We start from the raw sequence: 25956 nt of genomic DNA on the forward strand, positions 1-25956 counted from the left end.
ACATAAATCCAAATTTTACCAAATTTAGTACATGTACGTACGAACTTCCAAAACTTCCTACATACCCCAATCCTACACTTCAAATTTCCAAACATACAATCTCATACAAAATAATTTGCAAATTTTAGCTCTATCTGTTTACCACAATCCAGATTGTACTAAATTTAGTACATATAAGTTCGAATTTCCAAAACTACCTATATATTACTCATTCCTAGAATGGAATAGTAAACTTATTTCTGAATTTCAGTATCCCAGCTGCATCGGTTCACCCAAATCGAAATTGTACCAAATTTAGTACCATTGAGTACTTTTCATGTACATAAGTACAAATTTCGAAAGCTTCTCCAATATCCCAACCCTAAACTCCGCCAATAATGTTAATTTCAAATTTCAGAATTCCAGCTCCATCCGTTCCTCCAAATTCAAATTGTACAAAATTTAGTACCGTTTAGTACTTTTCGTCTACATGGGTACACAATTTCAAAACTACCTTCTTACATCGACTCTACTCCTGCATCTTGATTCCCATTCCAAATTTCAAGATTTTAGCTCGAAAAGATCACATGAAACGAAATGGTACCAAATGTAGTACATTTTAGTACTTTTCGCACACTTATAGTGCGAATTTCCCAAAACTCTTAAGTACATGTGTTATACACTCCATCAGTGACCCTCATTCCAAATTTAAGAGTTCTAGCTCTACTGTTTCCTTTAAACACAAAGAGTACGATATTTAGTACCTTTTAATACTTTTCGTACCGTTCTTGTACGAATTTCAAAAACCCAGTCGGTTAATTACTTTACTCTTTTATTTATTAATATCGATGTTATTTTTTGCTTAAAAATACTTTTAATGTGATTTTGGGTCAATATTGCAAAATTGTTGACAGTCGAATTATAGCTAATTCAGTTAAAAACTGCAACTGAAATCCTAAAAACACCGAAAATTTTAAAAGTTAATTTAAACGAAATGAACTCCTAAATATGGGACACATGCATAATATATACATACCTTCGTAAAACCTCCATAAAATAATGTCGATTCTATCTTTAGTCATACAGACAAACCTTTATCTATTTAAAATCTAAAACTTGATCGGGAATGTCAAATTTATTGTGGAGGTTAAAAAGTTGCGGGAAGTCAAAATCAATATTTTGTAATTGTTTTTTCAAATGTATTTTTTATTTCCATATTTAAGATTAAATAACAAATGCCAAAAAAAGCGGTAACAACCCTAAGCAAAGTTTCTCTCACTACCACTTATTAACGTCGTACTTTTCCGATGCAGAACACAAATTGGAATATTGTGAATTTTTACCATTCTCACATTTACTAGCTGGAGAACTGCAGTTGGCATAGATGGGGTTACCCACCATATTGGTGGTGGCATAATTGCAGGCAACCAAGAAGATTTGCTTGTCTCCTGAGTCCTTATATGTGGCGGCAGCACAACCCACACGAATATTGCGATCGGCCATTATAACAGTGAAATGACCAATGTCACTAAAAAAATTAAAATTTAAATAGCATCAAAAATTATATTTCTTGATTTTTAACTTACGGTCCGCTGTAGCCCTTTGGGAAATCCTTGATGTAATCCATTTTCACATCCTTTACCTCATTATACCACATGTCAAAAGATTTTCCGAAAAGTGAACTGTAATTTGGTTTACCCCAGTACGATCTCCAGGCCAAATTTTGTCCAGCATATTTAAAGGTTTCCGTATTACGACACTTATCGTGAGACATCTTGCATTGCAGAACGTTATAGGCAGCAACATCAGCCAATTCGTCGTCCCATTCCATGGTGGCCATACGACAAGCAGGTTCAAGACCATTGACACCACCGCCAGCTACCAAATTACGTTTTTCATTGTGGGCCTTGACAATTTCAGCTTTTAGTTTGTCATCAATTGAAACGAAGGCCGCATTCGAGGGACATGAGGAGGAAAATTCCTGAAAATTAAATACATTTTTTTGATTAATACCTGCCAATCATACATACATACATTAAATGTATGGGGCTTATAATTGAAATTGGAAAGGACAGCGCAGTGCAAAATAGGCCTTACGTCTTCCTACTTACTTTCGGTCCACAGGCAACATGTGTTACTCCTTTATTACACAAATCCGATGAACAATAGTCGGTGGCCGTTGCAAGGGCAAGCCCAGAACCGATAATTAAAACTGCGATGTAGTGTTTCATTCTAACTTTTAATACCGACTGTTTCCTGTGGTTGACTGATAGAGATTTCCCCAAAAGTGTCTGCTTAAATAGTCAAATTTTGACAGGTCTCTCTATAATATGTGTGTTGTTTTCAAGGTCGTTACATTGCATGTAAATAAGGTCATGTAAATATTACAAACCCAAAAATTTTCCAAAAATATTTCCCTCTTTTATTTAGAATACTGTACAAATATTCCCACGTCTTATCAAATGTTTATGAACTATGTTGAAGATTTTCGAAGTGTCTTACTTAGGTAGAGAGATAAGTGGAACACCTGTGTATTTCTTTAGACTTCCTTGTTTATCTTTATTACTTCAGGGTGCTTAATGTTATCACTGTGTTAAAGAGATTGTCGAAAAGTTATTAGATTGGACACCTACATATGTGGAGCATGTTTCCCCAAAAGGCCTAGCGAACAATTTGAGTCTGTTTTGTATCAGGAGAAGGATTGTAAAAATATGAAAGACGATACATTGGGAAAAATTATGTTTTCTTAACACACACCCTGAGATTCCTGTAAGTCTTACAAAAATGCCACATTTTAGGTTTGAAGTTGTACTTCATATGAGTTTAACAAAATTTTTCTTCAAAACATAATTTTAGAAGAATGGCGCCAAAAACAAAAATATTTTCGTTGAAATTGGACCATAAGTTACAAAAGAAAAGACTTTTTTATATTTCCATTAAATTTTAAGAAAATACTTTACACCAAATTTTACTTAAAGTCTTTGAATAAACTATGTATAGAGTTATATTATTTTTTTTAATTACATTCGAAATGTATATATTATAAGATGAAATTGTATGTTTACTGTTACTGTTATATTATGCGTTTCTAATCTATGTCAAAATCTCAATTTAATGTTTTGGGAAGAGTGTCAGAGGAAGAAATATTTAAAATCGCATTTTATTATTAGTCCATTATTGTTAGCCCTACCTAGTATCCCAAGTGCAATAGAAAACCAGTAAAGAAAGTTCTAAAGTAGGGCGCGGTCGACTTTATGATACCCTACACCACTTTGCTAATTTAGTAGAGCTCCACATAACAATTAAAAGATTTTATAGGAGAATTTAACCATACATGCTATGATTATAATTGTAATTTAAAGTTCAAAGGACTAAATATGCCGAAACATTTGTATCTTTTAAATTCCGACTTGTATTGCCCATTTGGTGCACAATTAATTTGAAATTGGATAAAAATACATATGGGAGCTATATCAAAATCGGAACCGATCTCGATAAAATTTGGCAATGATATTTCTGAGCTGCATTTGATATATTTCCCCAAATATTGTTGTTGCATAGTGCATATTACGGCTGCGGAGGACAAAAATAACAAATCGGATGAACTATATATATGGGAGCTATAGCTATATCTGAACCGATTTCGATAAAATTTGGCATACTTATTTTCAGGCCTAATTTGTATGTTGTATGTGCAAAATTCCATACTATTCGGGCTGATATTGCACGTTTGGTGCACAATAAAAGGCAAATCGGACGAAGATATATATGGGAGCTATATCTAAATTTTGACCAATTATCTACAATTTCAATAGGGTTTGTCCTTGGGCCAAACAAATGATTTGTGCAAAATTTCATCTGGATTGGGCGATAAATGCGAACTGTACTTTGTTTACAAAAATACATGGACAGACGGACAGATCATCAAAAGGAACTATGGGTCTATCTCGTTTCCTTTTGCCTGTTACAAACAAATGCACAAAGACATAATACCCCGACCACCTTGTGGTGTAGGGTATAAAAACATTTACAGGGTTGCCCATATTCAACGGACCCATTTTTTTTAAATCAAAGAAAAAAATAAAAATTTGGCGGTTGGTAATGTTAATCATTTAATTTGTTCCAAGTAGATTTGTTTACATCAATTTTTGAATATGATATCTCTCAAATGGCCGCCTCTGGCGTTGATGACCTATTGTGCCCTTATGCGAATTGTGTGCGGTGGAGCGCCGTCTTATTGAAACCAGAACTGCCTCATACGCTTTCGACGAATAATTGGCATCACAAAATTGGTCATCATGTCGCGATAACGCTCCTGATTGATGGTAACAGCATGGTCATTTTCATTTTGGAAGAAAAACGGCCCAATGATCGTTTTCGCACTAACGCCGCACCAAACTGTGACTTTTTCGTCATGAAGAGGCACTTCTTGAATCTCCTGTGGATCTTCAGTGGCGTAAAAACGGCAATTTTGCTTATTTACGGTCCCATTCAATGTGAAATGGGCTTCATCGGACATGATAATTTTGTTCCAAGATTGCTCGTCATCTTCGGCCATTTCGATGACTCTTTGGGCCCATTCCAATCGACGAGGCTTGTCCGCAGGCAACATTCTTTGCGTCAATTGAATTTTGTACGGGAACAAATGCAAATCAATGCGAATAATCCGTTGTAAAGTCGACCGAGCCATGTCCAACTGCTGAGAACGGCGTTTTTGGGATGTTCTTGGGGACCTCTCAACACTGGCTCGTACGGCAGCGATATTCTCGGCCGATCGCCTTGGTCGACTTTTATATGGCCTCTTCGGATTAGAAAGAGCCTTACCAGTCGAAAATTTTTCGTATAAACACCTAATGGTGTTCTTAGAAGGCGCACTTCTCACATTTTTTAATGTTTTAAAAGCACGTTGAATTTTCACAATTGACTTCTTCTGTTGAATGTAAATTTCAACTATTTCAGAGCGCTCGCGTGGCGTGTATAGGTTCTGGTATTGGTAAAAATCTGCTTGGACTGACACTCTGTCAAAAGTTATGGCGTTGCCAGATGGGTCCGTCGAATATGGGCAACCCTGTATATTGAAACAAGTAAGCAAAGTCATGCGGTACCGACCATGTGATACCCTACAACACTACAATATGTTTGAAGTATCCTTATATACAAATCCATTTTGGAAGATTTCATTTTTGAAATAATGTCATAGTGCCCTATCCAGATGTTACTCTTAGGTTTTTGACCCGAAGAATTTGGCCAATATTTACGCAATCCGTTATGTTGTACTCAAAACAGTTTCACGCGAAATGCTAGATTTCTTCCCTGTCCTTAACTCTCTCCTGATGCGAAATTCCGAGTCAATTAGTTTAGCGAACACAGAATTAGAAAAATTAAAATTTTTTAGTCCATTTGAATCCCTAAATGTACATCTTAACAACAATAGGCTTTAATTCTAACCCTGACGCTACCCCATGCAATTTCGTAAGGATCGGACGATAATTGCGACATGCATATAATACCCTCAAAGCGTAGTGTTGAGGTGGGTAAAAATTTCGAAAATTTTCAATTCAAAATTGTGTGTCAAATTGAAAAAATCAGCAAAGGATATTCACTCATTTTTTGGTATATTTTTCCGCGATTTCCTTAGATTTTATTCTTTTCTGGCCAGGGACCATTCCAAATTGATGGGAATTGTGAAAATCGGCCCAGCGGTTCCGGACTTATAAGCAGAATAAATAAGATCTATTTATTTTACATATATATATTATTCCTATTTTACAATATATCCGATTTCTTAGCTTTCAGCATCACTTTAATGGTCAGGAGTGACCTTTTAATGTATTCGTGATTTGGTTGGGGTTACAAATATTGGCGGTTAAGTGGAAATTTTCCTATTTTCTTACATAAAAGTAAGGGTCTATTTTACCCGCTAAATATTGTCCAAATTGGTAGGCTTCTGCCCAGTCCTAAACTCCAACTCCATGTAAATTTCCGCGTCGATTGGTTCATAACTGTGGCCTATAGAGCTACTGCAAAATCCGACATTTTTCAAGTATTTGGTCCATTTCAACCCTTAAATATTTTGCAATCATCTCCAAAAGCAATAGGGTTCTATTCTAACCCCAACCCCACCTCCATTTTCACTTTCGTGAGGATCGGGTCATAATTGCGACCTGTAGCTTGACTACAAATTAACATGGACAGACGGATAGACGGACGGACGAACATACATAACTAGATCGACTCAGCTCGCCGATATAGGAAGATCCATATATTCTTTCCCAAGTGGGAAACCCAATATTTCGTAGTGTTACATAATTTTTGACCCAATCAAACTTATAATACCCTCAAACACATAGTGTAAAATTCTAAGTCAATTTAGCGATGTCCGTCTGTCTGTCCGTCCGTCCGTCTGTCTGTCTGTCCGTCTGTCTGTTATAATCACGCTATCTTTCGAACGAATAGAGATAGAAGGCTAAAATTTTGAACATATGTTTATTTTTCCAGTAGGCAGGTTAAGTTCGTAAATGGGCGACATTATTCACCGAAATTGTTTCAAATTTGCTATTTGAAGTTCGAAAGGGATACTACAGCCTAATACAGAAAATTGTCTGTGCAGGTCCACGTCTTCATATAGCCCCCACATAACAATACCTCCCGATATTCGGTATTTTGATAATTTTAGCGACATTATTCACCGGAATTGTTTCAAATTACGTTTTTAGAATTCGTAATGGTATCTACAGTCTGTGACAGAAAATTGTCTATGCAGGTCCAGGTTTTCGTTTAGGCCCCATATATCAGTACCTCCCTAAATTCGGTATTTTGACGTGTTTAGGTACAATACCCACTGAAATTGTTTGAGATGTCGTATTTGAAGTTCGTAATGGATGCTACATCCTATGCCAGAAAATTGTCTATGCAGGCCCAGGTCTTCGTTTAGGTCCCATATATCAGTACCTCCCTAAATTCGGTATTTTGACGTGTTTAGGTACAATACCTGCTGAAATTGTTTGAGATGTCGAATTTGAAGATCGTAATAGATGCTACAGCCTATGACAGAAAATTGTCTTTGCAGGTCCAGGTCTTCGTATAGCTCCGATATAACGATATCTCCCTATATATGGTATTTTAATAATTTTAGCTATATTATTCACCGTTTATTTCAAGTTTCGAATTTGAATATGGTAACGGCTTATGACAAACAGTGCCCATGTAGAACCGAATGTAACGGCTATATTCGGCATTTTAACAGAATTTATAACAGATTATTTTTTGAAAAATTCCAAATTCGTTCCAAATGGTGGAGAGTATTCAAAGTTCGACCCGGCCGAACTTACTGCTCTTTAACTTGTTCTCTATTTCATTTTTCGTAAAATTTAATATAAAATGCAAAAAATTTTAATTAATATATTTTTTATTTAAGAAAATAATTAAAGTAATAACAAAACATCAACCAAAAATATAAATCAGTACCATTTATTGACATCATATTTTTCGGAGGTAGAGCACAAATTTGGATATTGAGAATTTTTCCCGGTCGTACATGATGCAGCTGCTGAGCTACAGTTGGCATAGATGGGGAATCCAACCATATTTGTTGTGGCATAATTACAGGTAATTGAGAAAGTTTCCGTGGGAGAGTAGGGTGACTCGTAGGTGACAGCAGCGCAACCCACACGTATATTACGATCGGCCAACATGACTGTGGCATGACCAATTGTCCTGGAAATTCAATAATTTTTATTAATTTTGTAAAATTACACGACCTGGAGAAATCAACTTACGGTCCATTATACCCAACTGGGTATGAATTAATGTAGCTCATTTGAACATCTTTCACTTCATTGTACCACATATCGAAGGCCTTCTGCAAGAGGTCGTTATAATTTGCCGAACCACGATAAGTTCTCCAAGCCAGATTTTGACCAGCATATTTAAAGCTTTCAGTATTACGACACTGGTCATGAAACATTTGACACTGGCGTGCATTGTAGCCGGCGATTCGAGCTAATTCATCATCCCATTCCATGGTGGCCATACGACAGGCAGGCTGCAAGCCATTGACACCGCCACCAGCAACTAAATTACGTTTCTCATTGTGAGCCCGAACAATGGTGGCTTTAAAAGCTTCATCTATCGGCACTTCCGCCGCATTTCTTGGACAAGAAGGACCAAAGCTCTAAAGGATAAATCATTTCAATATTATAATTATATAAAATGAGATCAGCATTGAATGACTTACCTCGCTACCACAGGCCACATGAGTTACTCCCTTATTGCACAAAGATGCTGAACAATAATCCGTAGCTATGGCAAAGCCAAAGAGCGTTGTAAGCGAGAAAATTACAAGAAACTGATTCATTATTCGTCTGATGGAGATTCAATTCATCTGATATCGTATTGTTAGAATTTGTCGTATTATATAGAATTAAATAAAAAATATATTTGTTATAGGCAATCGTGAATAAAGCGGAAGTCTATGTAATGTAAATATCCATGAACTTGTAACGTTCGCTTTGACAGGTGCCATTCCACTGTTTGCTCAGCCAGTGTTTTCTCAGCCAGTGTTTATTTGCTATCATAGACTCCAAATGCTTCATGACTAAAAAGTTTGTTATTTAGACTGTTAGGTATTTGTTTTCAAAGAACTAATTCAGGGAGATAACATGGAATTATTGACATCACATAAAAATTAGAAAATATTTACTTGTTAAACGATATCTATATCTTCCTGTATCCCACAACCTAAAAATGTTCAAAAATATAAAAAAAAGAAAATAAATGTCATATAAAGCGTAGGGAAGTGTCCCATCTGGTTGAAACTTTTCAAATCGTAAAATTTAATATTTCCACTCAAAAAAGCTAAAATTTTGCGAAATACTATTTTACAAATATTTAGAATTATCACACAATTTTCATCAAAATTCACAATTAATTAACAGTTAATGTAAAAGTATCCCTTATAAAATTCGAAACATTGAAAATATTAAACAAAACTTTACACAATGTAATATTAGAGTGAATATGTAATACATCTGTATCACGGAGAAGGGAATATTGATTTCTTTTCAAAACTGGGACAGAGTCGGTCTTCTTCTTTCTTCTGTTACTTCCCCCTCAAATATTGTTGCAATGGAAGCAACCAACATAGTTCACACTTGTCACAGAGTCAAAACGATCAAACATTTTTCAAAAAAAAACCAGTAAAGAAAGTCTTAAAGTCGGGCGGGGCCGACTTTATGATACCCTACACCACTTTGCTAATTTAGTATAGCTCCACATAACAATTGAAAGTTTTTATGGTAGAATTCAATCATACACGCTATGATTATAATTATAATTTAAAGTCGAAGGACTAAAAATGCCGAACCATTTGTATCTTTTAAATTCGGAATTGTATTGCCCATTTGGTGCACACTTAACTTGAAATCGGATAAAGATATATATGGGAGCTATATCCAAATCTGAACCGATCTCGATAAAATTTAGCAAATGTATTTTTGAGCTATATTTGATATATTACCTCAAATATTGTTGTTGCAGAGTGCATATTACGGCAGCGGTGGACAAAAATAACAAATCGGATGAACAATATATATGGGAGCTATAGCTATATCTGAACCGATTTCGATCAAATTTTGCATACATATTTTCAGGCCTAATTTGGGTGTATATGCAAAATTCCATACAATTCGGGCTGATATTACACGTTTGGTGCACAATAAAAGACAAATCGGACGAAGATATATATGGGAGCTATATCTAAATTTTGAGCGATTATCTCCAATTTCAATAGGGTTCGTCCTTGGGCCAAACAAATGATCTGTGCAAAATTTCATCTGGATCGGACAATAAATGCGACCTGTACTTTGTTTACAAAAATACGGACGGACGGACAGACGGACGGACGGACATGCATAAATCGACTCAGAATGTGATTCTATGCAGATCATCAAAAGGAACTATGGGTCTATATCATTTCCTTTTGCCTGTTACAAACAAATGCACAAAGACATAATACCCTGACCACCTTGTGGTGTAGGGTATAAAAAGGAAAAAAAGTTTCTTATTGAACAACGGGATTACCCGATATAGTTCCAACTTGGCATATCGTGCTACTTATTTATTAGACAAAGGTTATTTTCTATAACGCTCAAAAAAAAGCTTGCAAAATAAGTGAACCCAATATAGTTTAAACTTGGTACATCGGAATAAAAAAGACTTTGGTCCTTGTACCTCCCCCACAAGATTTTTTTTCATTTTTATACCCTACAACACTATGTGTTGGGGGTATTATAAGTTTGATTGGGCCAAAAATTATGTAACACCTCGAAATATTGGTTTCCCACATAGGAAAGTATATATGGATCTTACTAGCTCGCCGAGCTGAGTCGATATAGCTATGTATTTCCGTCCGTCCGTCTGTCCGTCTGTCCATGTTAATTTGTAATCACGCTACAGGTCGCAATTATGGCCCGATCCTAACGAAATTTTGCACGAAGGTGGGGTTAGGGTCAGAATAGAAGCCTATTTCTTTTGGAGATGATCGCCAAATGTTTAGGGGTTGAAATGGACCAAATACTGAAAAAATGTCGGATTTTGCAGTAGCTATACAGGTCGCAATTATAGACCAATCGACGCGGAATTTCGTATGTAGCTAGAGTTTAGGGCGGGGAAGAAGTCTACCAATTTGGGTGGTCATCGGATAATATTTAGCGGGTAAAATAGACCATATCTTTTGTGTTGAAAAAATTCAAAAATTTTCATTAAACCGCGAATATTTTAAATCCCGGCGAAATCACAAAGCCATGTCAAGGTTACTTCTGATCTTTACATTGATGTTAACATCCAACAAATCGGATATATAGTAAAATATGTGCGATATATATGTCTATCAAAGAAGATATGCTTGAAAGATATCTTATGTGTCGAGAACGGCTGAACTGATTTCGATAGTTCTCATTAATTCAGAATGGCCTCTTGGCAGGAAAGAAAAAACGTCTAAAAAAATTGCATAAAAATATCTCTCTAAAGATGAAAATATTGATTTTGTAATATTTTCTCATATTTTTTCAATTTTGTCATATTTTTGGCATATTTTCATTTTGAATTAAACATTTGGTAATATTTCTACAGCTAACAAAACTAAGTAGTTAGGATATCAGGATATCATATACAGATCGCATTTATGGCCCGATCCTTATGAAATTTTGCATGGGGATAAGATGAGGGTCAGAATAGAATCATACTCTTTTTGGAGATAATCGCCATATATTTAGGGGTTGAAATGGACAAAAAAACTGCAAAATTGTCAGCAAGTCGTAATTATCGCCCGATCCTCACGCGCATTTGAATGGAGGTTACCGGACATTGCAAAAGCCAAATAGTTTTGGATGGCCATCCAAAAATATTCAATGTGTGAAATAGTTTGCAAACTTTTGTAGACAAAATACGAAAATATCCATTCCAGTGACTTTTTGGAGAATTCACAAATACAGGAAAGACGCACTTCTGACTATTTCGTTAAGGCTGATTTCGTTGCAGAATATAGTCAAATGTCTGTATCTCATATAGATGCGTTTTAGTCAAAAACCAATAATAAATGTTAATCTTTTGCCACTTCTGAGAGATTATAGGTCTTTGGGAAATATTGGTTCCAGATCTAGGAAGACCATTTACGTGCAACATCTACCAATAAATTGGAAATGAGCAAATTAGTTTAAGTTGCTATTATTCGAAAATTAGAGAACGAAACCTGATGGTTTTCTTTTATTATTTGTCACAATATCTTGTGGAATTCTTTCGAGTATCTCGCCTATATAAACTGTATCATTTATTATAGTGTTGTAGGGTATTCAACGGTCGGCCCCGCTCGACTGTAGTCTTTGCTTACTTGTTCAATAACTGATATCGAGTACGATTTTCTTCCAAATATCCCACAACTGTCAAAAAATTTCGTCATAACCATATCTCATATAAGACGAATCGAACAAAAAGAAACAAGTTTTGAATAAAAACTACTTTGTTTCCGATTTCCTTCGAAATTCCAATATCCCAATTACAAAGTTTTAGATATCGCATGAATATCATAATTTTCATAAAATACGAAATTAATATCCAGCTCTCTTTTCAAAGTTTTCATATTGCTAGGATTGTATTAAAATTACATCTAATGTAAAGTTGGAAAATGAGGGCCAACATTTGGAAAATCTTCCGAAATGGGTATTCAAATAGTCAAATGCTAAAGGCATATATCCGTCGAAACACCGACTGAAATTTTACAACTTCTTCAAATTTTCCGATTGTGTTAAAATTCACGAGTATTGTTGATACAGCTCCCATAAATATCTTGTGCATATCGGTCCAATCAACCAAATCTGAACCGATCTCGATACTCGTTACTCGCGGAATAATGTTTAATATGAAAGCAAAATGTAATTTTTAAAATTTATTAATTTTTTTCCGGTACCTCCTATACAAACGTCAAAATTTTAAAAAATAATATATATGTATATTAAGCGAACCGAGTCCACGACTTCGTCTGGGCCGAACTTTGAATAACATCCACCAAATATGGCAATTTCAAAAAAAAAAATCCGTTAAATTTCTGTTAAAATCTGAATAATACCGAATATAGCCGTATATTAGGATCCATACGACGACGTGGACATGCATAGGCAACATTCGTAATAAGCTGTTACAATATTCAAATGCGAAACTTGAAAAAGAATCTGTTTATAATGTTGCTAAAATCATAAAAATACCGAATATAGGGAGGTACCATAGGGGTTATAAAACGTGGACCTGCACAGACAATTTTCTGGCATAGGCTGTAGTATCCAATCCGAACTTCAAATACAAAATTTGATATAATTCCGGTAAATAATGTCGCTAAAACATTAAAATGCCGAATATCGGGGGTACCGTTATATGGGGACTATATAAAGACGTGGACCCGCACAGACAATTTACTGTCATAGGCTGTAGTATCCATTACGAACTTCAAATGCAAAATTTGAAACAATTCCGTCAAATTATGTCGCTAAAATCATCAAAATACCGAATATCGGGGGGTACCGTTATATGGGTGCTATACGAAGACGTGGATATACATGGCTCATTTTCTGTCTTAGTATGCAGTATCAATTTCGAACCTCAAATACCGCTAAATAATGTCGCTAAAATCATCAAAATACCGAATATCGGGATGCACTGTTATATGGGGGCAATACCAAAACGTGGACCTACATGGCCCATTTTCAATACCAAAAGTCCTGCAGATATAATACGCATTTGAGTTAAATTTTATCAACCTACTTCATTTCGTTCGGAAGCTAGAGTGATTTTCACAGACGTATAGACGAGCGGACATTGCTAAATCGACATATGCTTATGGTGATCAAGAATAAATATACTTCGTGGGGTCTAAAATGTATATTTCGAGGTGTTACAAACAGAATGACAAACTTAATATACACTCCATACTATGGTGGAGAAAAAAATTTGTCAAACACTTTAAGACCAAAAATCGTGAATTTTTACATATATCGTTCTGCATCTTCCCATGTCTGTATTATTATTCAATAATGAATATAAATTGTGGAGTTCTTTTAAATGAAAACATTGAATTTTTAAGAATAAATTTTATAAAGTCTTCCGGAAAATTCATTGATGTTTTAAGAAAGTTTTTCCAGGACCACCGAACTAAGTAAAAATGCTTTCTTGTTTAAAAATATACTTGCATATTCTTGCACATTCTTTCCGAATAAAAATGTTTGACTTTTAAAGAAAAAATGTCCGCCAAGTGAAAAGATTGTTTGAAGTTTATTTTTAAAATTTCTTGGCCAAAACTGTGAATTTCAAACAATTCTTTACAACATTGAGTTATTTTTTTTAAGAAAAACTGTTTATAAATTCGTTCAAAAATTGCGGATTTTTACAATATTTTCGACAACTTCATTACAAAAATCTTGGTATTTTTAAAAAAAAATTTTAATAGCTTCGTTCAAAAATCGAAAATTTATAAAAAATCTCGGAGATTACTCAAGACATACTTGTTGCACGAGCATTGTTATTGAGAAATTAAGCTCTCTCTGCTTTAAGTTCTCTCTGGCAAAAAGGAGTGGATTTTATAAATAAAACACCGGAATTATCTTTAAGTTTTGATATTCATTTCACTTTGTTGTTGTTGTTGTTGTTTATTGGTAAATAACTTAAATTCATGAATAATAATTACATATTTTTAATAGTTGACCATTACTGGAGATATATTATTTATTTAGGTATGGGTGTGTGTTTTTGTGTTGCTGTATGCCTGTATATTTAATTTTTATTATTTTTTTTTTTTTTTGTATATATAAGTGATCGGTTAATCTACATTTATATGTATAAGTATATTAATATTAATTTATATATATATTATTTTTTCAGTTTTTTCTTTTTAAGTTTGATGTCACATTTTATAATAGAAAAACTTAAAAATAAAGTCGTTACAAAAAATTATATTTTAAAAAAATAGATTTTTTTTTATAAAAAAACAACTTAATCGGCAAATTTATAAGACTTTACAGACATTATATGTTTATAATTACTGTGTGATATTTACACCAAACAAAAAAATGAGAAATTATTTTTTGTTATTTTATATTAATTTCTAGTAATTGTGCATGACAAAAATTTAATGAAAAAAAAAAATTTTTCTGTTGGTAGAGGAGTTCGATTTTTAACATATTTTCAAAAGTAATCTAACAATTTTGAATTGGAAGCGTTGGTTGTCAAGCAAGAGTTTACATCTTCTTTTCTTAATAATTAAAGCTGAAACTTATAGTTAAAGAAAAAGCACACACACAAATCATATATACATATAGCATTGTTTTTTTGTTATCATAAAATTTATATTTGTGAAAAAAACTAAACGCTTGGCGTTTTTGTTAGGTTAAAAATGACATTCTTATTACGCAATAACACCATATCAGTAACTGAGTTTCAAAAAAATAATTTTTTCTTTTTGGCTGCAGAAATATGTAGTCTCAAAATGAGGGGTCTTACAGCAAATTAAACAGCAACAGTTTATTTTTTTAACTTCAAAAATTGAAGATTAGCAGGTCTATAACAAACACCGAATAGGTTTAAAAGTTGAGAACTGCCACACACATTTAACACATTTAATTGTTATAGACCTCACGCTTTTAATAAGTATCGTTGGTATTTAAAACTTAAAATATTCGTTAGAAAAAAAGACGGGTTTCATACTGTTTTTAGGCTTACCTTTTTTGCCCTTTCTAAATTATAACAAATTTATATGGTTTTTTTTTATTTATTTCAAATGGTTCGTTTTTATTTGTGTTTTTATGGGGGTGCACTTAGATTTAAGGATAATTAGGTTTAAAATTTGAATAATTTATTTTAGGTTTATTTCATGGCGTTTTTATTTTGTAGACTTTAAATTTTAGTTAATTAGTATTAATTCATTAGATTTTAAGTTTTTATGTACAAGTTTTATATGTATGGTGTATGTGTTTTTTTTTATACAATTTTGTTTTTCACCTTCTTGTTGTGTGTTGTTGAACGTCTTTGTAATTTATTTTAACAATTTTAACTCGTTTTGTAATGTTGATACTTCTTGTTGTTGGTTAGATTTTCACTGTTGTATGTTAATATCAATGTAATTAGATTTGGTTCTCTATTTTATTTTGCACTGACACTTGTCACACGGGGGGAAACTTGTTTTCGCGACGAAAATTAAATCAGAACTAACTATTGTCCAATTTGCATCGTCACATCAAACCAGTTTTGGCTGTTGACGATGCTTATTTATTGGAATTCAGCATTGGAATTTACCGGTGGCTGCATGAATGTATGTGTGTATATGTAAGTGTTTCAATCATTTACATCATTCCGTTTTGATGTATTTTATGCAGCCGCCGGTAAATACCCAACCAACAGTGTTGGGCAAAATTGCGTAAATTTATGAACATTTTCTGGGCCCCGAATGACAAGTGTAAGTATTCATTTGTAGTATACCATAAGAATTCTCGTTCATCCGTTCCTCGGCATATTCTTGATGGGTCCGGCAAACACGTAGCCCAGTTGTGTGTTGTAGGCCAGGACATCTCCAATTCCAGCTGCTGTACACCCTTCTTTTCGTATGGCGGAGTACGTGTCCGCTCCCAGTTCCACATCGATCGGACTATTTCCTCTGGGATCAGGGTCAGCAAGCGCATAGTTCGTAAAACATCTCGTGGGGTCTTCTAATATCGGGTCTGAGTAAATGCGTCTGGGGAGGTCTTCAATTATTAAAGCATTTACCTTCAGACTCCAATCAGAGTTTGTGCGGCGGGGCGAAACGGTGAAGGTGGTGAATCGCTCCCCTTTGTAGCTCCGCGACTGCAGACCCAGGCGACGGAAAGCTGCATACGAGATCTTGGACATCGTCGCCGATTGGCTAACTATGGCTCGCAACATGCTGAACCCCTCCATGCCCTCGGCCGTTATGCGCACCATAGCCGTCGGTACAAATACTAAGTCCCATGCGAAAGCTGGGGTGGTGACGGCTTCTATATTTAGGGATACCTCTTCCAATTGAGACGCCCCGTGCAATAGGGTATGGTGCCGGTAGTTGCATCTCCGGCAACCAGTTAAAGACGGGCAGTCGGGGGCCAAATGACTTCTCGCCAGGCAATTTCGGCAATACCCCCGACGCTCCACGGTCTCATACCGCTGAAAGGGCGTCTGCCGGCGGAACCTCTCACAGGCACTGAGGGCATGGTCTTCTTGGCATAGTCCACATGAATATTGCCAGTAGCTTGGTCTTTCTTGGCGTTGGCGGGGTCTTGCATCGGATCGACTTCGTTGACGTCTTTCAGGGGATGTGGAACTGGGACGTTGGATTGGCCGTAAGGGTCTGTTGGCGCTTCTTGCTGTAGGACGGGCAGATGAGGCTGGGCTACGGCTGCGATCGTCCAGACGGTAGTCCTGGTTGGGCAAGTAAGCGGCCATATCTGAAAGAAAATGAAGGCGAGTACTAAATTCTTTTTTGGGTGTGAATCCGACTAGTCAGTCGGAAAACAATTTGACAATTTTTGTTATGGGTCTGCTAATGTTGCCACTTGCCGTCCGTATGTCTACAACCCTGGTATTTTGATCACTGCCTGGATACGTTTTTTCGATACGACCTAACTTCCATTCATGCGGAGCCAATCTATCATCTTTTACGACAACTAAATCTCCCTCTTTGATATTCTCTTTTTCATATTTCCACTTAGTTCTTCTGTGAAGTTCGTGAAGATATTCTAATTTCCACCTGTTGCAAAAATATTGAGAAATAACTTTGAGTCTTTTCCAACGATTGACTAAGCTTAGATCTGTATCTGAAATGTCTGGTTCAGCTGGGGTAAGGATAGATGTTCCTATTAAGAAATGGCCAGGAGTCAAAGGGGAAAGGTCATTTGGGTCATCGCTAGCAGGACTTAAGGGTCGCGAATTAAGACAGCCTTCAATTCTTGCTAAAATAGTTGTAAATTCTTCAAAAGTGAAATTCATTTTTGGGATGCTTTTTCGTAAATGAATTTTAAATGATTTAACACCAGCTTCCCACAAGCCGCCCATGTGCGGAGCACCAGGAGGAATAAATTTCCAAGTAAGATTTTGAGTGAAGTTGTTTTGAATAGTGCTATTTTGAATATTCTTCATGAAAGCTAATCGATCTCGCTTTAATAGATCAACCGCTCCTACAAAGTTAGTTCCGTTGTCAGAAAATATACAAGATGGACAACCTCGCCGACTTATGAACCTAGAAAAAGCTGCAAGAAAGGCATATGTCGACAAATCGCTTGTGGGTTCTAAATGTATAGCCTTCGTGGCGAAACAAACAAACAGGCACACATAGCCTTTTGTAATAAAGCAGGCTCTTCCTGAATAACTTTTAATGTTAAAGGGTCCTGCGAAATCTACCCCTGTGTTTGTAAAGGGTCGAGAGAGAAAAGTACGTTCGGGTGGTAGCGAAGCCATTATTTGAGTTTGGGTTTGTTTTTTGTGAATTAAGCAGATTCGACATTTTCGTATGGTTTGTTTGATTAGCGATTTGAGTCCAAATATCCAGAATTCGGACCTTAATACTCGGGTCATTAATTGATTACCACCGTGCAAGGTGATCTTATGAGTGAATTCGACTAACAATTTGCTAAGCTTTGCGCCATGTGGTAGTATTATTGGATGACGTTCGCTATATGTAAGGGCTGGCGATTGTACCAATCTGCTATTTGCTCTAATAATACCCTTTGAGTCTAGAAACGGGTTGAGTGTCAATAGAGGACTTGAAGGAGAAATTTGAGTCTTTTTCATAAGTGAGTTGTATTCTTCGGCATATACGAATTTCTGGGTACGAATTATGCAAGATCGTTTTCCATCTTGGATTTCGGCTGCTGTAAGGTCTTGTGATGACGTGCGAAGATGTTGCCTATTTGCTCCAGTATTTTTCCAGAGTCTTAGAGCATATGCGTATGATCGATAAACTTTAGATAAAGAGGAGAAATTTTTTAAAGGGTCATCTCTTTCCGCGAAAAGAGTCATGACTTTTGCCGTTTTGGCTTCGGCGTTTGTGTCTTGTGGGATATCTTGTGTTGGCCAACGGTCTTTTGGCATTCTGAGCCATTGAGGTCCCTGCCACCAGAGTTCATTGGTCTTTAGCTCGGCGGGTGAACATCCACGGCTCGCAATATCAGCTGGATTATTTTCCGAATCGACATGTCTCCAATTTTCTTGTCCAACATTATCAGAAATTTCCGAGACTCTATTTCCAACAAATGTGCTCCAGTGACAAGGAGGCTTTTTTAACCATGCTAAGACGATGGTAGAATCGGTCCAAAATTGTGTCGAATATTTTGATATTTGTAGGCTATTAACAATGGATTTTGCTAACTTGGAGAGTAATACTGCCCCGCATAACTCGAGTCTGGGTATTGACAGTTTTTTAATTGGAGCGACACGAGTTTTTGCTGCTAGTAAGAATGTATGTGTGGTATGGTCAGTATTTTCCACTCTAATATATAGAGTGGCTCCATACGCGCTTTCCGACGCGTCACAAAATCCGTGAATCTCTACAGAACCATCTAGCGTGTATTGAATCCATCGAGGAACTCTGAGATATTCAATATCTTTGCTATTTTTGACAAAATTGTTCCAGTTCATTTGAGTTATTGGTTTTAATTGATCATCCCAGTCAATTTTGTCTAGCCAGATTTGTTGCATTATTAGCTTAGCTACAACAACCACCGGTGCCAGCCATCCACATGGGTCAAACAATTTGGCTATCGTTGATAAAACTTCTCTTTTTGAGGATATATTTTTATTTTCCATAGAAGGTGGTGTGAAAGAAAAATAATCGCCTGAGATATTCCATCGAATTCCAAGGGTCTTAGTAGAAGCATCTTCGGAAATGTCTAGCCAATTGAGTGGTAGTAAATGTTCATGTGGAATATCTTGTATTATTTTGTGATTATTTGACGCCCATTTCATTAGTGTAAAACCGGCAGAGTCTAAAGCGTCAGTTAATTCCTTTCGAGCTTTTATTGATTCATCCTCAGTGTGGCCGCCAGCTAATACATCATCAACATACAAATTATTCAAAATTATATTTGCGGCTCTAGGGTATAATTCTTTTATATCTTCTGCTAGTTTGAGAAGAGTTCTCAATGCTAAATATGGTGCGCAGTTAACTCCAAATGTAACTGTTAGCAGCTCATAATCCTCTACTGGGTTTTCAGGAGACTGTCTAAAGAGAATTCGTTGATATTTTGTTTGCTTTGAATCCAAAAGTATCTGTCGATACATCTTTGTTATATCTGCATTGAAGGCATATTTGAAGAATCTCCATTTTAAAATTTGCAATACCAAATCCTGTTGAAGAATGGGTCCAGGATATAGTAGGTCATTGAGACTTGTTTTGTTTGATGAAGGACAAGAAGCGTTAAATACGACTCTTAACTTCGTCGTGAGTCGATCGGGTTTTATCACAGCGTGATGTGGTAGATAATAATTTGGCATTTTATCTATTTCATTCGGATTGATTTTCCTCATATGACCAAGTTCTAAGTATTCAAGAATTGAGGCATCATATTGTTCTTTGATCTCAGGTGTTTTCATAAGTTTTTTCTCCATTCTGTAGAATTGAGCTAGGGCGATGTTTCGGGAATTCCCCAATTCTTCGCATTTTTTGAATGGGAGAGTCACCACATATCTTCCATCCTTGTTTCGTATTGTTGTTTCAGTGTAGTTTTGTTCGCAAAATTGGTCTTCTTCTGACCGTAAAACTTTTTTAGGGGTCTCTTCCACCTCCCAAAAACGTGTAAGTACTTTTTCTATTGAAGTTGTATTTAGAAGTGATATTTGTTTTCGTTGAAGGGTGCTTCCTGGTATGGGTCCTCCAACTATCCATCCAAATTTGGTTTTTTGTGTTAAAATTGATCCAAATGTTTTCATTGGAGTTCCAATTGTGAATATTAATGGTCCAATGTCCATTCCAATAAGTAAATCGATTGGTTGACTGACGTAAAATTTCGGGTCAGCCAGTTCTAATGCTGTTACATCTCGAAGTTGTGATTCATCTAAGTTTTGCGGTGGCAAATTTGTAGGTAAGTTCTTTAAAACTGGAGCCCAGACTTCCAGTTTAAAGCTAGGGTCGTATTTGGATCTCATAGTAAACAAGCAAGATTTCGTTGAAGTCTCAGAAACAAATTGACTTAAGCCAGTGACATGAACTAAGTTGTTCCGTGTAGGTAACTTCAAAAAGTTTTTCATCTTTTCAGAAATAAATGTGGATTGTGATCCTGAGTCTATTAGAGCTCGGGCATCGTAAAGTTGTCCTTTGGTTTCAATTTGTACTATTGCTGTAAAAAGTAGTGTTCCTCCAGATTGTCGCTCACAAATTTGCTTATCTTGGAGGGTCAAAGTAGTAATAGTAGTTGGTTCTAGGTTTGTAGTGGACTGTATTTGATTTGTAAGAGCGGCAGCACTAGTACTAGGTTGTGCTTCCACTCGAGCTAGGTATGTATTTGTTGTTTGGGTTTCCGTTCCCTTATGTAACAAAGTATTGTGTCGCATAGTACAAATCCGGCAGCCAAAGCGACTTTTGCAATCCTTTACTCCGTGATTTGATGACAAGCAATTGTAGCATATGTGTGATGTTTTCACGATGTGAATTCTGTCATTCACACTCTTTTTCAAAAATTCGCTGCAATCTCTAATGAAATGATTTGATTTGCAGACTTGACATGTTTGAGTATTTTTTGGTTTATTTTGTTGAGGTTGTGATACAGTAGTAGGTCTTCCTCCAAAATTGTTTGTATTTCTTGAGACATTTGTTTGAAATGTTTTCAAAAATCTAGGCGTTTGATTGTTAGTTGGTTTTTGTTGAGCAAATTTCGATATAGAGGGCTTTATATTTCCAACTGATTCCAAAGTTTTGAATTTGTTTGTTAAGAAAGCGTCAAACTGTTTCCATTTTGGAATCTGTTTGCAATCGCTTAATGAGTTCTCGAATTCTTCTAAAAAGCCTCTAGGTAATTTTGTTGAACAAATGTATATTAAAATCGGATCCCATCCTTTAACATCGACATCAAGCATCCCCAGTGTCTGAATGCAGCTATTTACCGTGCGTTGTAGTTTTTGAATTGTGTGACTTGATTCTGTAGAAACTCCAGGTAGATTAAAAAGTGTCTTGATTTCTTCATTAATTTGCATCCGTTTATTCTCGTAACGATCTATGAGATTTTTCCATGCTAATGTAAATCCATCATTTGTTAGTGGGACATGCGAAATAATTTCTCTAGCTTCTCCTGCGGTCTTCTGCGTTAAATGGAATAATTTTTCGACATTGCTTAATTTTGAATTGTTTATGTAAATTGCCGAAAATAGATCTCTGAAAGTTGGCCATTCTCTATAACCACCTTTAAATGTGTCGGTATCGCATGGAGGTAGCCGCGATACATTAGTAAAATCCACTTCCCTTCCTTGTTGTGATATCTCTGACTCTCTTTTCATTTTTTCCTGTGCCTTTTCATCCAAAATATTTTGAATTTGTCCATTTATTGAACTCAGCGCCTGTTTATATGATCCCATGGTATCCATATAATGTTTCCTCAGTTTATTTTTGTCGATGGTTTTTCCTCCTTCCTCTGGAACATAATCACGGCAGTCTAAATATGCCCTTTTGACCTGGTCCCATGCAGAATCCAACTCCATACGTGTTGTCTCCAAAGTATGAACCGTGTCATCCGGTTTGGTTATTGAAAAAATTGAAATATAATCCTGAAGATCGTTGACGCAGTTTGCGAATTTTTCGCTTAGGGTCTTATCCATTTTGATGCCTGAGTATTAACCTTTACCGAAATTTTGTTGTGTTGCAAAAATGAAAGGTAACCCAATGAAAAGGATTGACTTGGAATAAGATTCAAACTTTTATCCAGATTTTTATTTTTAAAAAATAAGGATAAGCTATCTTCTTCAATTTGATCAACGAAATCTATGTTCAATTATTGGTTTGGTTCGAATTATATTTCGTTTTCTTCCCAAAAGTTTCAAAATATTTGAAAAATTTCAACAATTTTCTTTGTATTTGACGCCGGTTTGATTTGATTAAAAATTGTTTGTTGGGTTGCCAAAGGGTCAATTTTTTGCCAAAAGAAGCCGAAAAAGAAAATAAAATCTCTTAAAGTCCACTTACAGGAGGATTTTATTTTTGCAAATCGACAAATAATCCAAAAGTTTTTTTTTTTTTTGTAACAAAATTGTGGAAACAAGAATTGCAAAGACAGAAATTACCAGAGATGTATTGTTACAATAAACGATTTTTTTTCCCAAAAAACAACGAGAGTCTAGTTTGATAATCAAAGAGAAGTTGAAAATTCCAAAAAAAATTCCAGAAAATCCAAAAATATTTTCAACGACGTAAAAATGTGTGTTGGGTTGTCGAACAAAAGTTTCAAAATTTTTACTTAAAATCGCTTAATATCCTATGACAGGAGGATTTTATTTTATAAAAGCCAATAACTTTGATTATTGCTGTGAAAATTTGTCTGATTCAACAAATTTTCTAAATTCGCCAAATTTTTCGATAAAATTCGCAACGAGAGTTAGAGAAAATTATGTATGTATAAATCCAAATATTTCAGCAGAAATATTTCAAACAAATAATTTGGGTCAAAAATCCAAAAATTTGAGCAAAAATTTCCAAAAAAATTGATTTGGGTCAAGGTCCAGATATTTCAGCGGAAAATTTTATGTCCCAGCAAAATATTTCAAAAGAAAATAATTTGGGTCAAAATCCAAATATTTTCAGCATAAATTTCAAGGAATTGCAGAAAAATTCAAGAAATTGCAAAAAAAAATCCAAGGAAGAAATTTTTCCCAAAAAGTCGTGTAATGTGTCACAAAATCAAAAAAGTTTACCAGCAAAATATTTCTGCGAAAAATGCAAGAAATTAATTTTGGGTCACAGAAAAATTTTTAAGCTCCTTAGAGCAATAGATATTGTGCTAAATGGGAAAAAGGGTTAAAATTAGAATAAAAATAAAAATTGTAAATATATGGGATCGATTTTATGTCTGTCCACCAGACTCCGATATAAAATTTGTTCTCCAAAATTTCAAAAAAATTTGTAGTTTAAGTTTCAAATGTATGTCTGTCCACCAGACGCTTGCTTTTTTGCCAATAATTTTTTTTTTTTTTCCAAAAATTTCAAAAAAATTTGTAGGTTTTGTATCACATGTGTGTCTGTCCACCAGACGCTTGCTTGGTTTCCAAAATTTTCAAAAAAAATTTAGGTTATTTTTTGTCTGTCCACCAGACGCTATTTTTTTTTTTTTAAACGGTTGTTATTTACTTCTTTATGTTATCGATAGGCGCCAAATATTTCCAAAAAATATGGCGACTATATTTTGCAAGTGACGCTTTGTTTCCAAAAAATTGTATATACTTTTTGCAATATGGCGTTTATATATTTGCCAAGTTTGGTGACGCCAATTTTCCAAAGTTCAAAGCTTATGTATTTGTGTCAATATGGCGCTTATGTATTTACCTGAACTCCACGTTCAGAAAATTCCAAGATTTTTAGTATATATATAGTTATTTATGGCTGAAAATTCCCGCTATTTTTGAAAAAAATATGTGTCTGTCCGCTTTTTTCCTTCGGGTCAATAGCCAAATGTCCGTCCACAAAAATGGCTCCAAATTGGGAAATTTTCCGTCACAGTGTCTAAGTGGGCAACTAGCAGCTTTGAATATGGGTCAAAGTGTTATTGCAAATTATGGGAATATGCGGGTCAATGCAAATATTGAAGATTTGCCTGCTCCCGAAATGCCCTTTTGTGTCAAAAAAGAAATTTAAACGAGTACTCACTTTGATTTTGGGTTTTGGGTCTCGGTTGTTGTTGGTGTTGTTGTGCTGCGTGTGTCCGTCCGTCTCTCCTTGCTGCTGGTTCCACAATTTTCCTTGTTGTTGCTCTCTGTGTCACTGTATATTGTCTCTTTTGTATCACTTTCTATTGTCTTTTTGGGTAAATTAATCTTTAATGTCACTTTTTTTTATGTCACTCTTCTTTTTGTATAAAAAAATTAATGTCACTTTTCTTCTTGTATAAAAAAATTAATGTCACTTCAACTTCTTTTTGTTAATTTGTTGAAAAAATTTTTTATTTTTCTTTTTTTAAAATTGAAGAAAAAATTTAATTTTTCTAAAATTTTAAAAATTTATTTATTTTCTTGTAGCACTGTGTAACTTTACTTTTTGTTGCACTGTGTAAAGTCTATTTTTTGTTAATTATTTTTTTTCTCAACTCTTTTTAAACTTTGCACTTATTTTTGAACCCCACTGTATTTTTTTCTATTTCACTGTTCTTTTTTCTCACTGTTCTTTTATGCGTCCACTCACAAATTGTTCTTTTTTGTTTTTAATTATTTAAAAAACTTTCACTTTTTGATCCGGCTCTGGAGGACCAAATGTTTTTAGGCTTACCTTTTTTGCCCTTTCTAAATTATAACAAATTTATATGGTTTTTTTTTATTTATTTCAAATGGTTCGTTTTTATTTGTGTTTTTATGGGGGTGCACTTAGATTTAAGGATAATTAGGTTTAAAATTTGAATAATTTATTTTAGGTTTATTTCATGGCGTTTTTATTTTGTAGACTTTAAATTTTAGTTAATTAGTATTAATTCATTAGATTTTAAGTTTTTATGTACAAGTTTTATATGTATGGTGTATGTGTTTTTTTTTATACAATTTTGTTTTTCACCTTCTTGTTGTGTGTTGTTGAACGTCTTTGTAATTTATTTTAACAATTTTAACTCGTTTTGTAATGTTGATACTTCTTGTTGTTGGTTAGATTTTCACTGTTGTATGTTAATATCAATGTAATTAGATTTGGTTCTCTATTTTATTTTGCACTGACACTTGTCACACGGGGGGAAACTTGTTTTCGCGACGAAAATTAAATCAGAACTAACTATTGTCCAATTTGCATCGTCACATCAAACCAGTTTTGGCTGTTGACGATGCTTATTTATTGGAATTCAGCATTGGAATTTACCGGTGGCTGCATGAATGTATGTGTGTATATGTAAGTGTTTCAATCATTTACATCATTCCGTTTTGATGTATTTTATGCAGCCGCCGGTAAATACCCAACCAACAGTGTTGGGCAAAATTGCGTAAATTTATGAACACATACGTAAATATTAACTTACATTACAGTAGCTCTTAGCAAAAAAGGTGGAAATCGCTGATTTGGGGTTTATTGTGATTTTATGAAAAAAGTTAGAGGTATTATATCAATCTGCCCAACAAAGCCCTATTATAGGTTGCCTCTATTTTCATGCCTTTCCAAATTTTAAATAGATTTGAATTTTTATTCGAATAAATAAATAGAACTCTGTTATTGAAATTTAGATAATTTTTTATTGGACATTTTTAGTTGCTATTAATAAAAAA

The 25956-nt window shown here is 34.9% G+C and overlaps 3 protein-coding genes across 4 annotated transcripts; all 3 read right to left on the reverse strand.

The window, feature by feature from the left end:
• Positions 1–1197: 1197 nt before the first annotated feature.
• On the reverse strand, positions 1198–2306 carry LOC101891256 (antigen 5 like allergen Cul n 1-like). The gene is made up of 3 exons (XM_005190956.3): positions 2091–2306; positions 1566–1960; positions 1198–1507 (listed from the first exon to the last, which is right to left on the reverse strand). The coding sequence occupies exons 1-3, from the start codon at positions 2208–2210 to the stop codon at positions 1258–1260; spliced, it is 765 nt and encodes a 254-aa protein (XP_005191013.1). The 5' UTR covers positions 2211–2306; the 3' UTR covers positions 1198–1257.
• Positions 2307–7408: 5102 nt separating this feature from the next.
• LOC101896587 (antigen 5 like allergen Cul n 1-like) lies at positions 7409–8494 on the reverse strand. Its single transcript, XM_005186186.4, has 3 exons — positions 8216–8494; positions 7758–8152; positions 7409–7695 (listed from the first exon to the last, which is right to left on the reverse strand). Exons 1-3 carry the CDS (start codon positions 8333–8335, stop codon positions 7440–7442), a joined length of 771 nt encoding a protein of 256 aa, XP_005186243.2. The 5' UTR covers positions 8336–8494; the 3' UTR covers positions 7409–7439.
• A 5645-nt stretch (positions 8495–14139) lies between these two features.
• On the reverse strand, positions 14140–24610 carry LOC131801086 (uncharacterized). 2 transcript variants are annotated; one of them, XM_059119139.1, is made up of 2 exons: positions 24368–24610; positions 14140–16973 (listed from the first exon to the last, which is right to left on the reverse strand). In XM_059119139.1, exon 2 carries the CDS (start codon positions 16969–16971, stop codon positions 16012–16014), a length of 960 nt encoding a protein of 319 aa, XP_058975122.1. In that variant the 5' UTR covers positions 16972–16973; positions 24368–24610; the 3' UTR covers positions 14140–16011. The 2 variants fall into 2 exon arrangements, with proteins under 2 accessions (XP_058975122.1, XP_058975123.1); XM_059119140.1 differs by lacking the exon at positions 24368–24610 and having other exon boundaries at positions 14140–15616; positions 15997–18194.
• Between the last annotated feature and the right edge of the window lie 1346 nt (positions 24611–25956).

Source organism: Musca domestica, unplaced genomic scaffold, assembly GCF_030504385.1.
Source record: "Musca domestica strain aabys unplaced genomic scaffold, Musca_domestica.polishedcontigs.V.1.1 14, whole genome shotgun sequence".
Taxonomy (NCBI): domain Eukaryota; kingdom Metazoa; phylum Arthropoda; class Insecta; order Diptera; family Muscidae; genus Musca; species Musca domestica.

Excerpts from the sequence above, each read along its gene's own strand:
- LOC101891256 (XM_005190956.3), bottom strand. The coding sequence starts at position 2,210 with ATGAAACACTACATCGCAGTTTTAATTATCGGTTCTGGGCTTGCCCTT. Across the intron at positions 1,961-2,090 it reads ATGTTGCCTGTGGACCGAAA|GAATTTTCCTCCTCATGTCC; the intron begins GTAAGTAGGAAG and ends TTTAATTTTCAG. Across the intron at positions 1,508-1,565 it reads CCAAAGGGCTACAGCGGACC|TGACATTGGTCATTTCACTG; the intron begins GTAAGTTAAAAA and ends TAATTTTTTTAG.
- LOC131801086 (XM_059119139.1), bottom strand. The coding sequence starts at position 16,971 with ATGGCCGCTTACTTGCCCAACCAGGACTACCGTCTGGACGATCGCAGC.
- LOC101896587 (XM_005186186.4), bottom strand. The coding sequence starts at position 8,335 with ATGAATCAGTTTCTTGTAATTTTCTCGCTTACAACGCTCTTTGGCTTT. Across the intron at positions 8,153-8,215 it reads ATGTGGCCTGTGGTAGCGAG|AGCTTTGGTCCTTCTTGTCC; the intron begins GTAAGTCATTCA and ends TTTATCCTTTAG. Across the intron at positions 7,696-7,757 it reads CCAGTTGGGTATAATGGACC|GACAATTGGTCATGCCACAG; the intron begins GTAAGTTGATTT and ends TTGAATTTCCAG.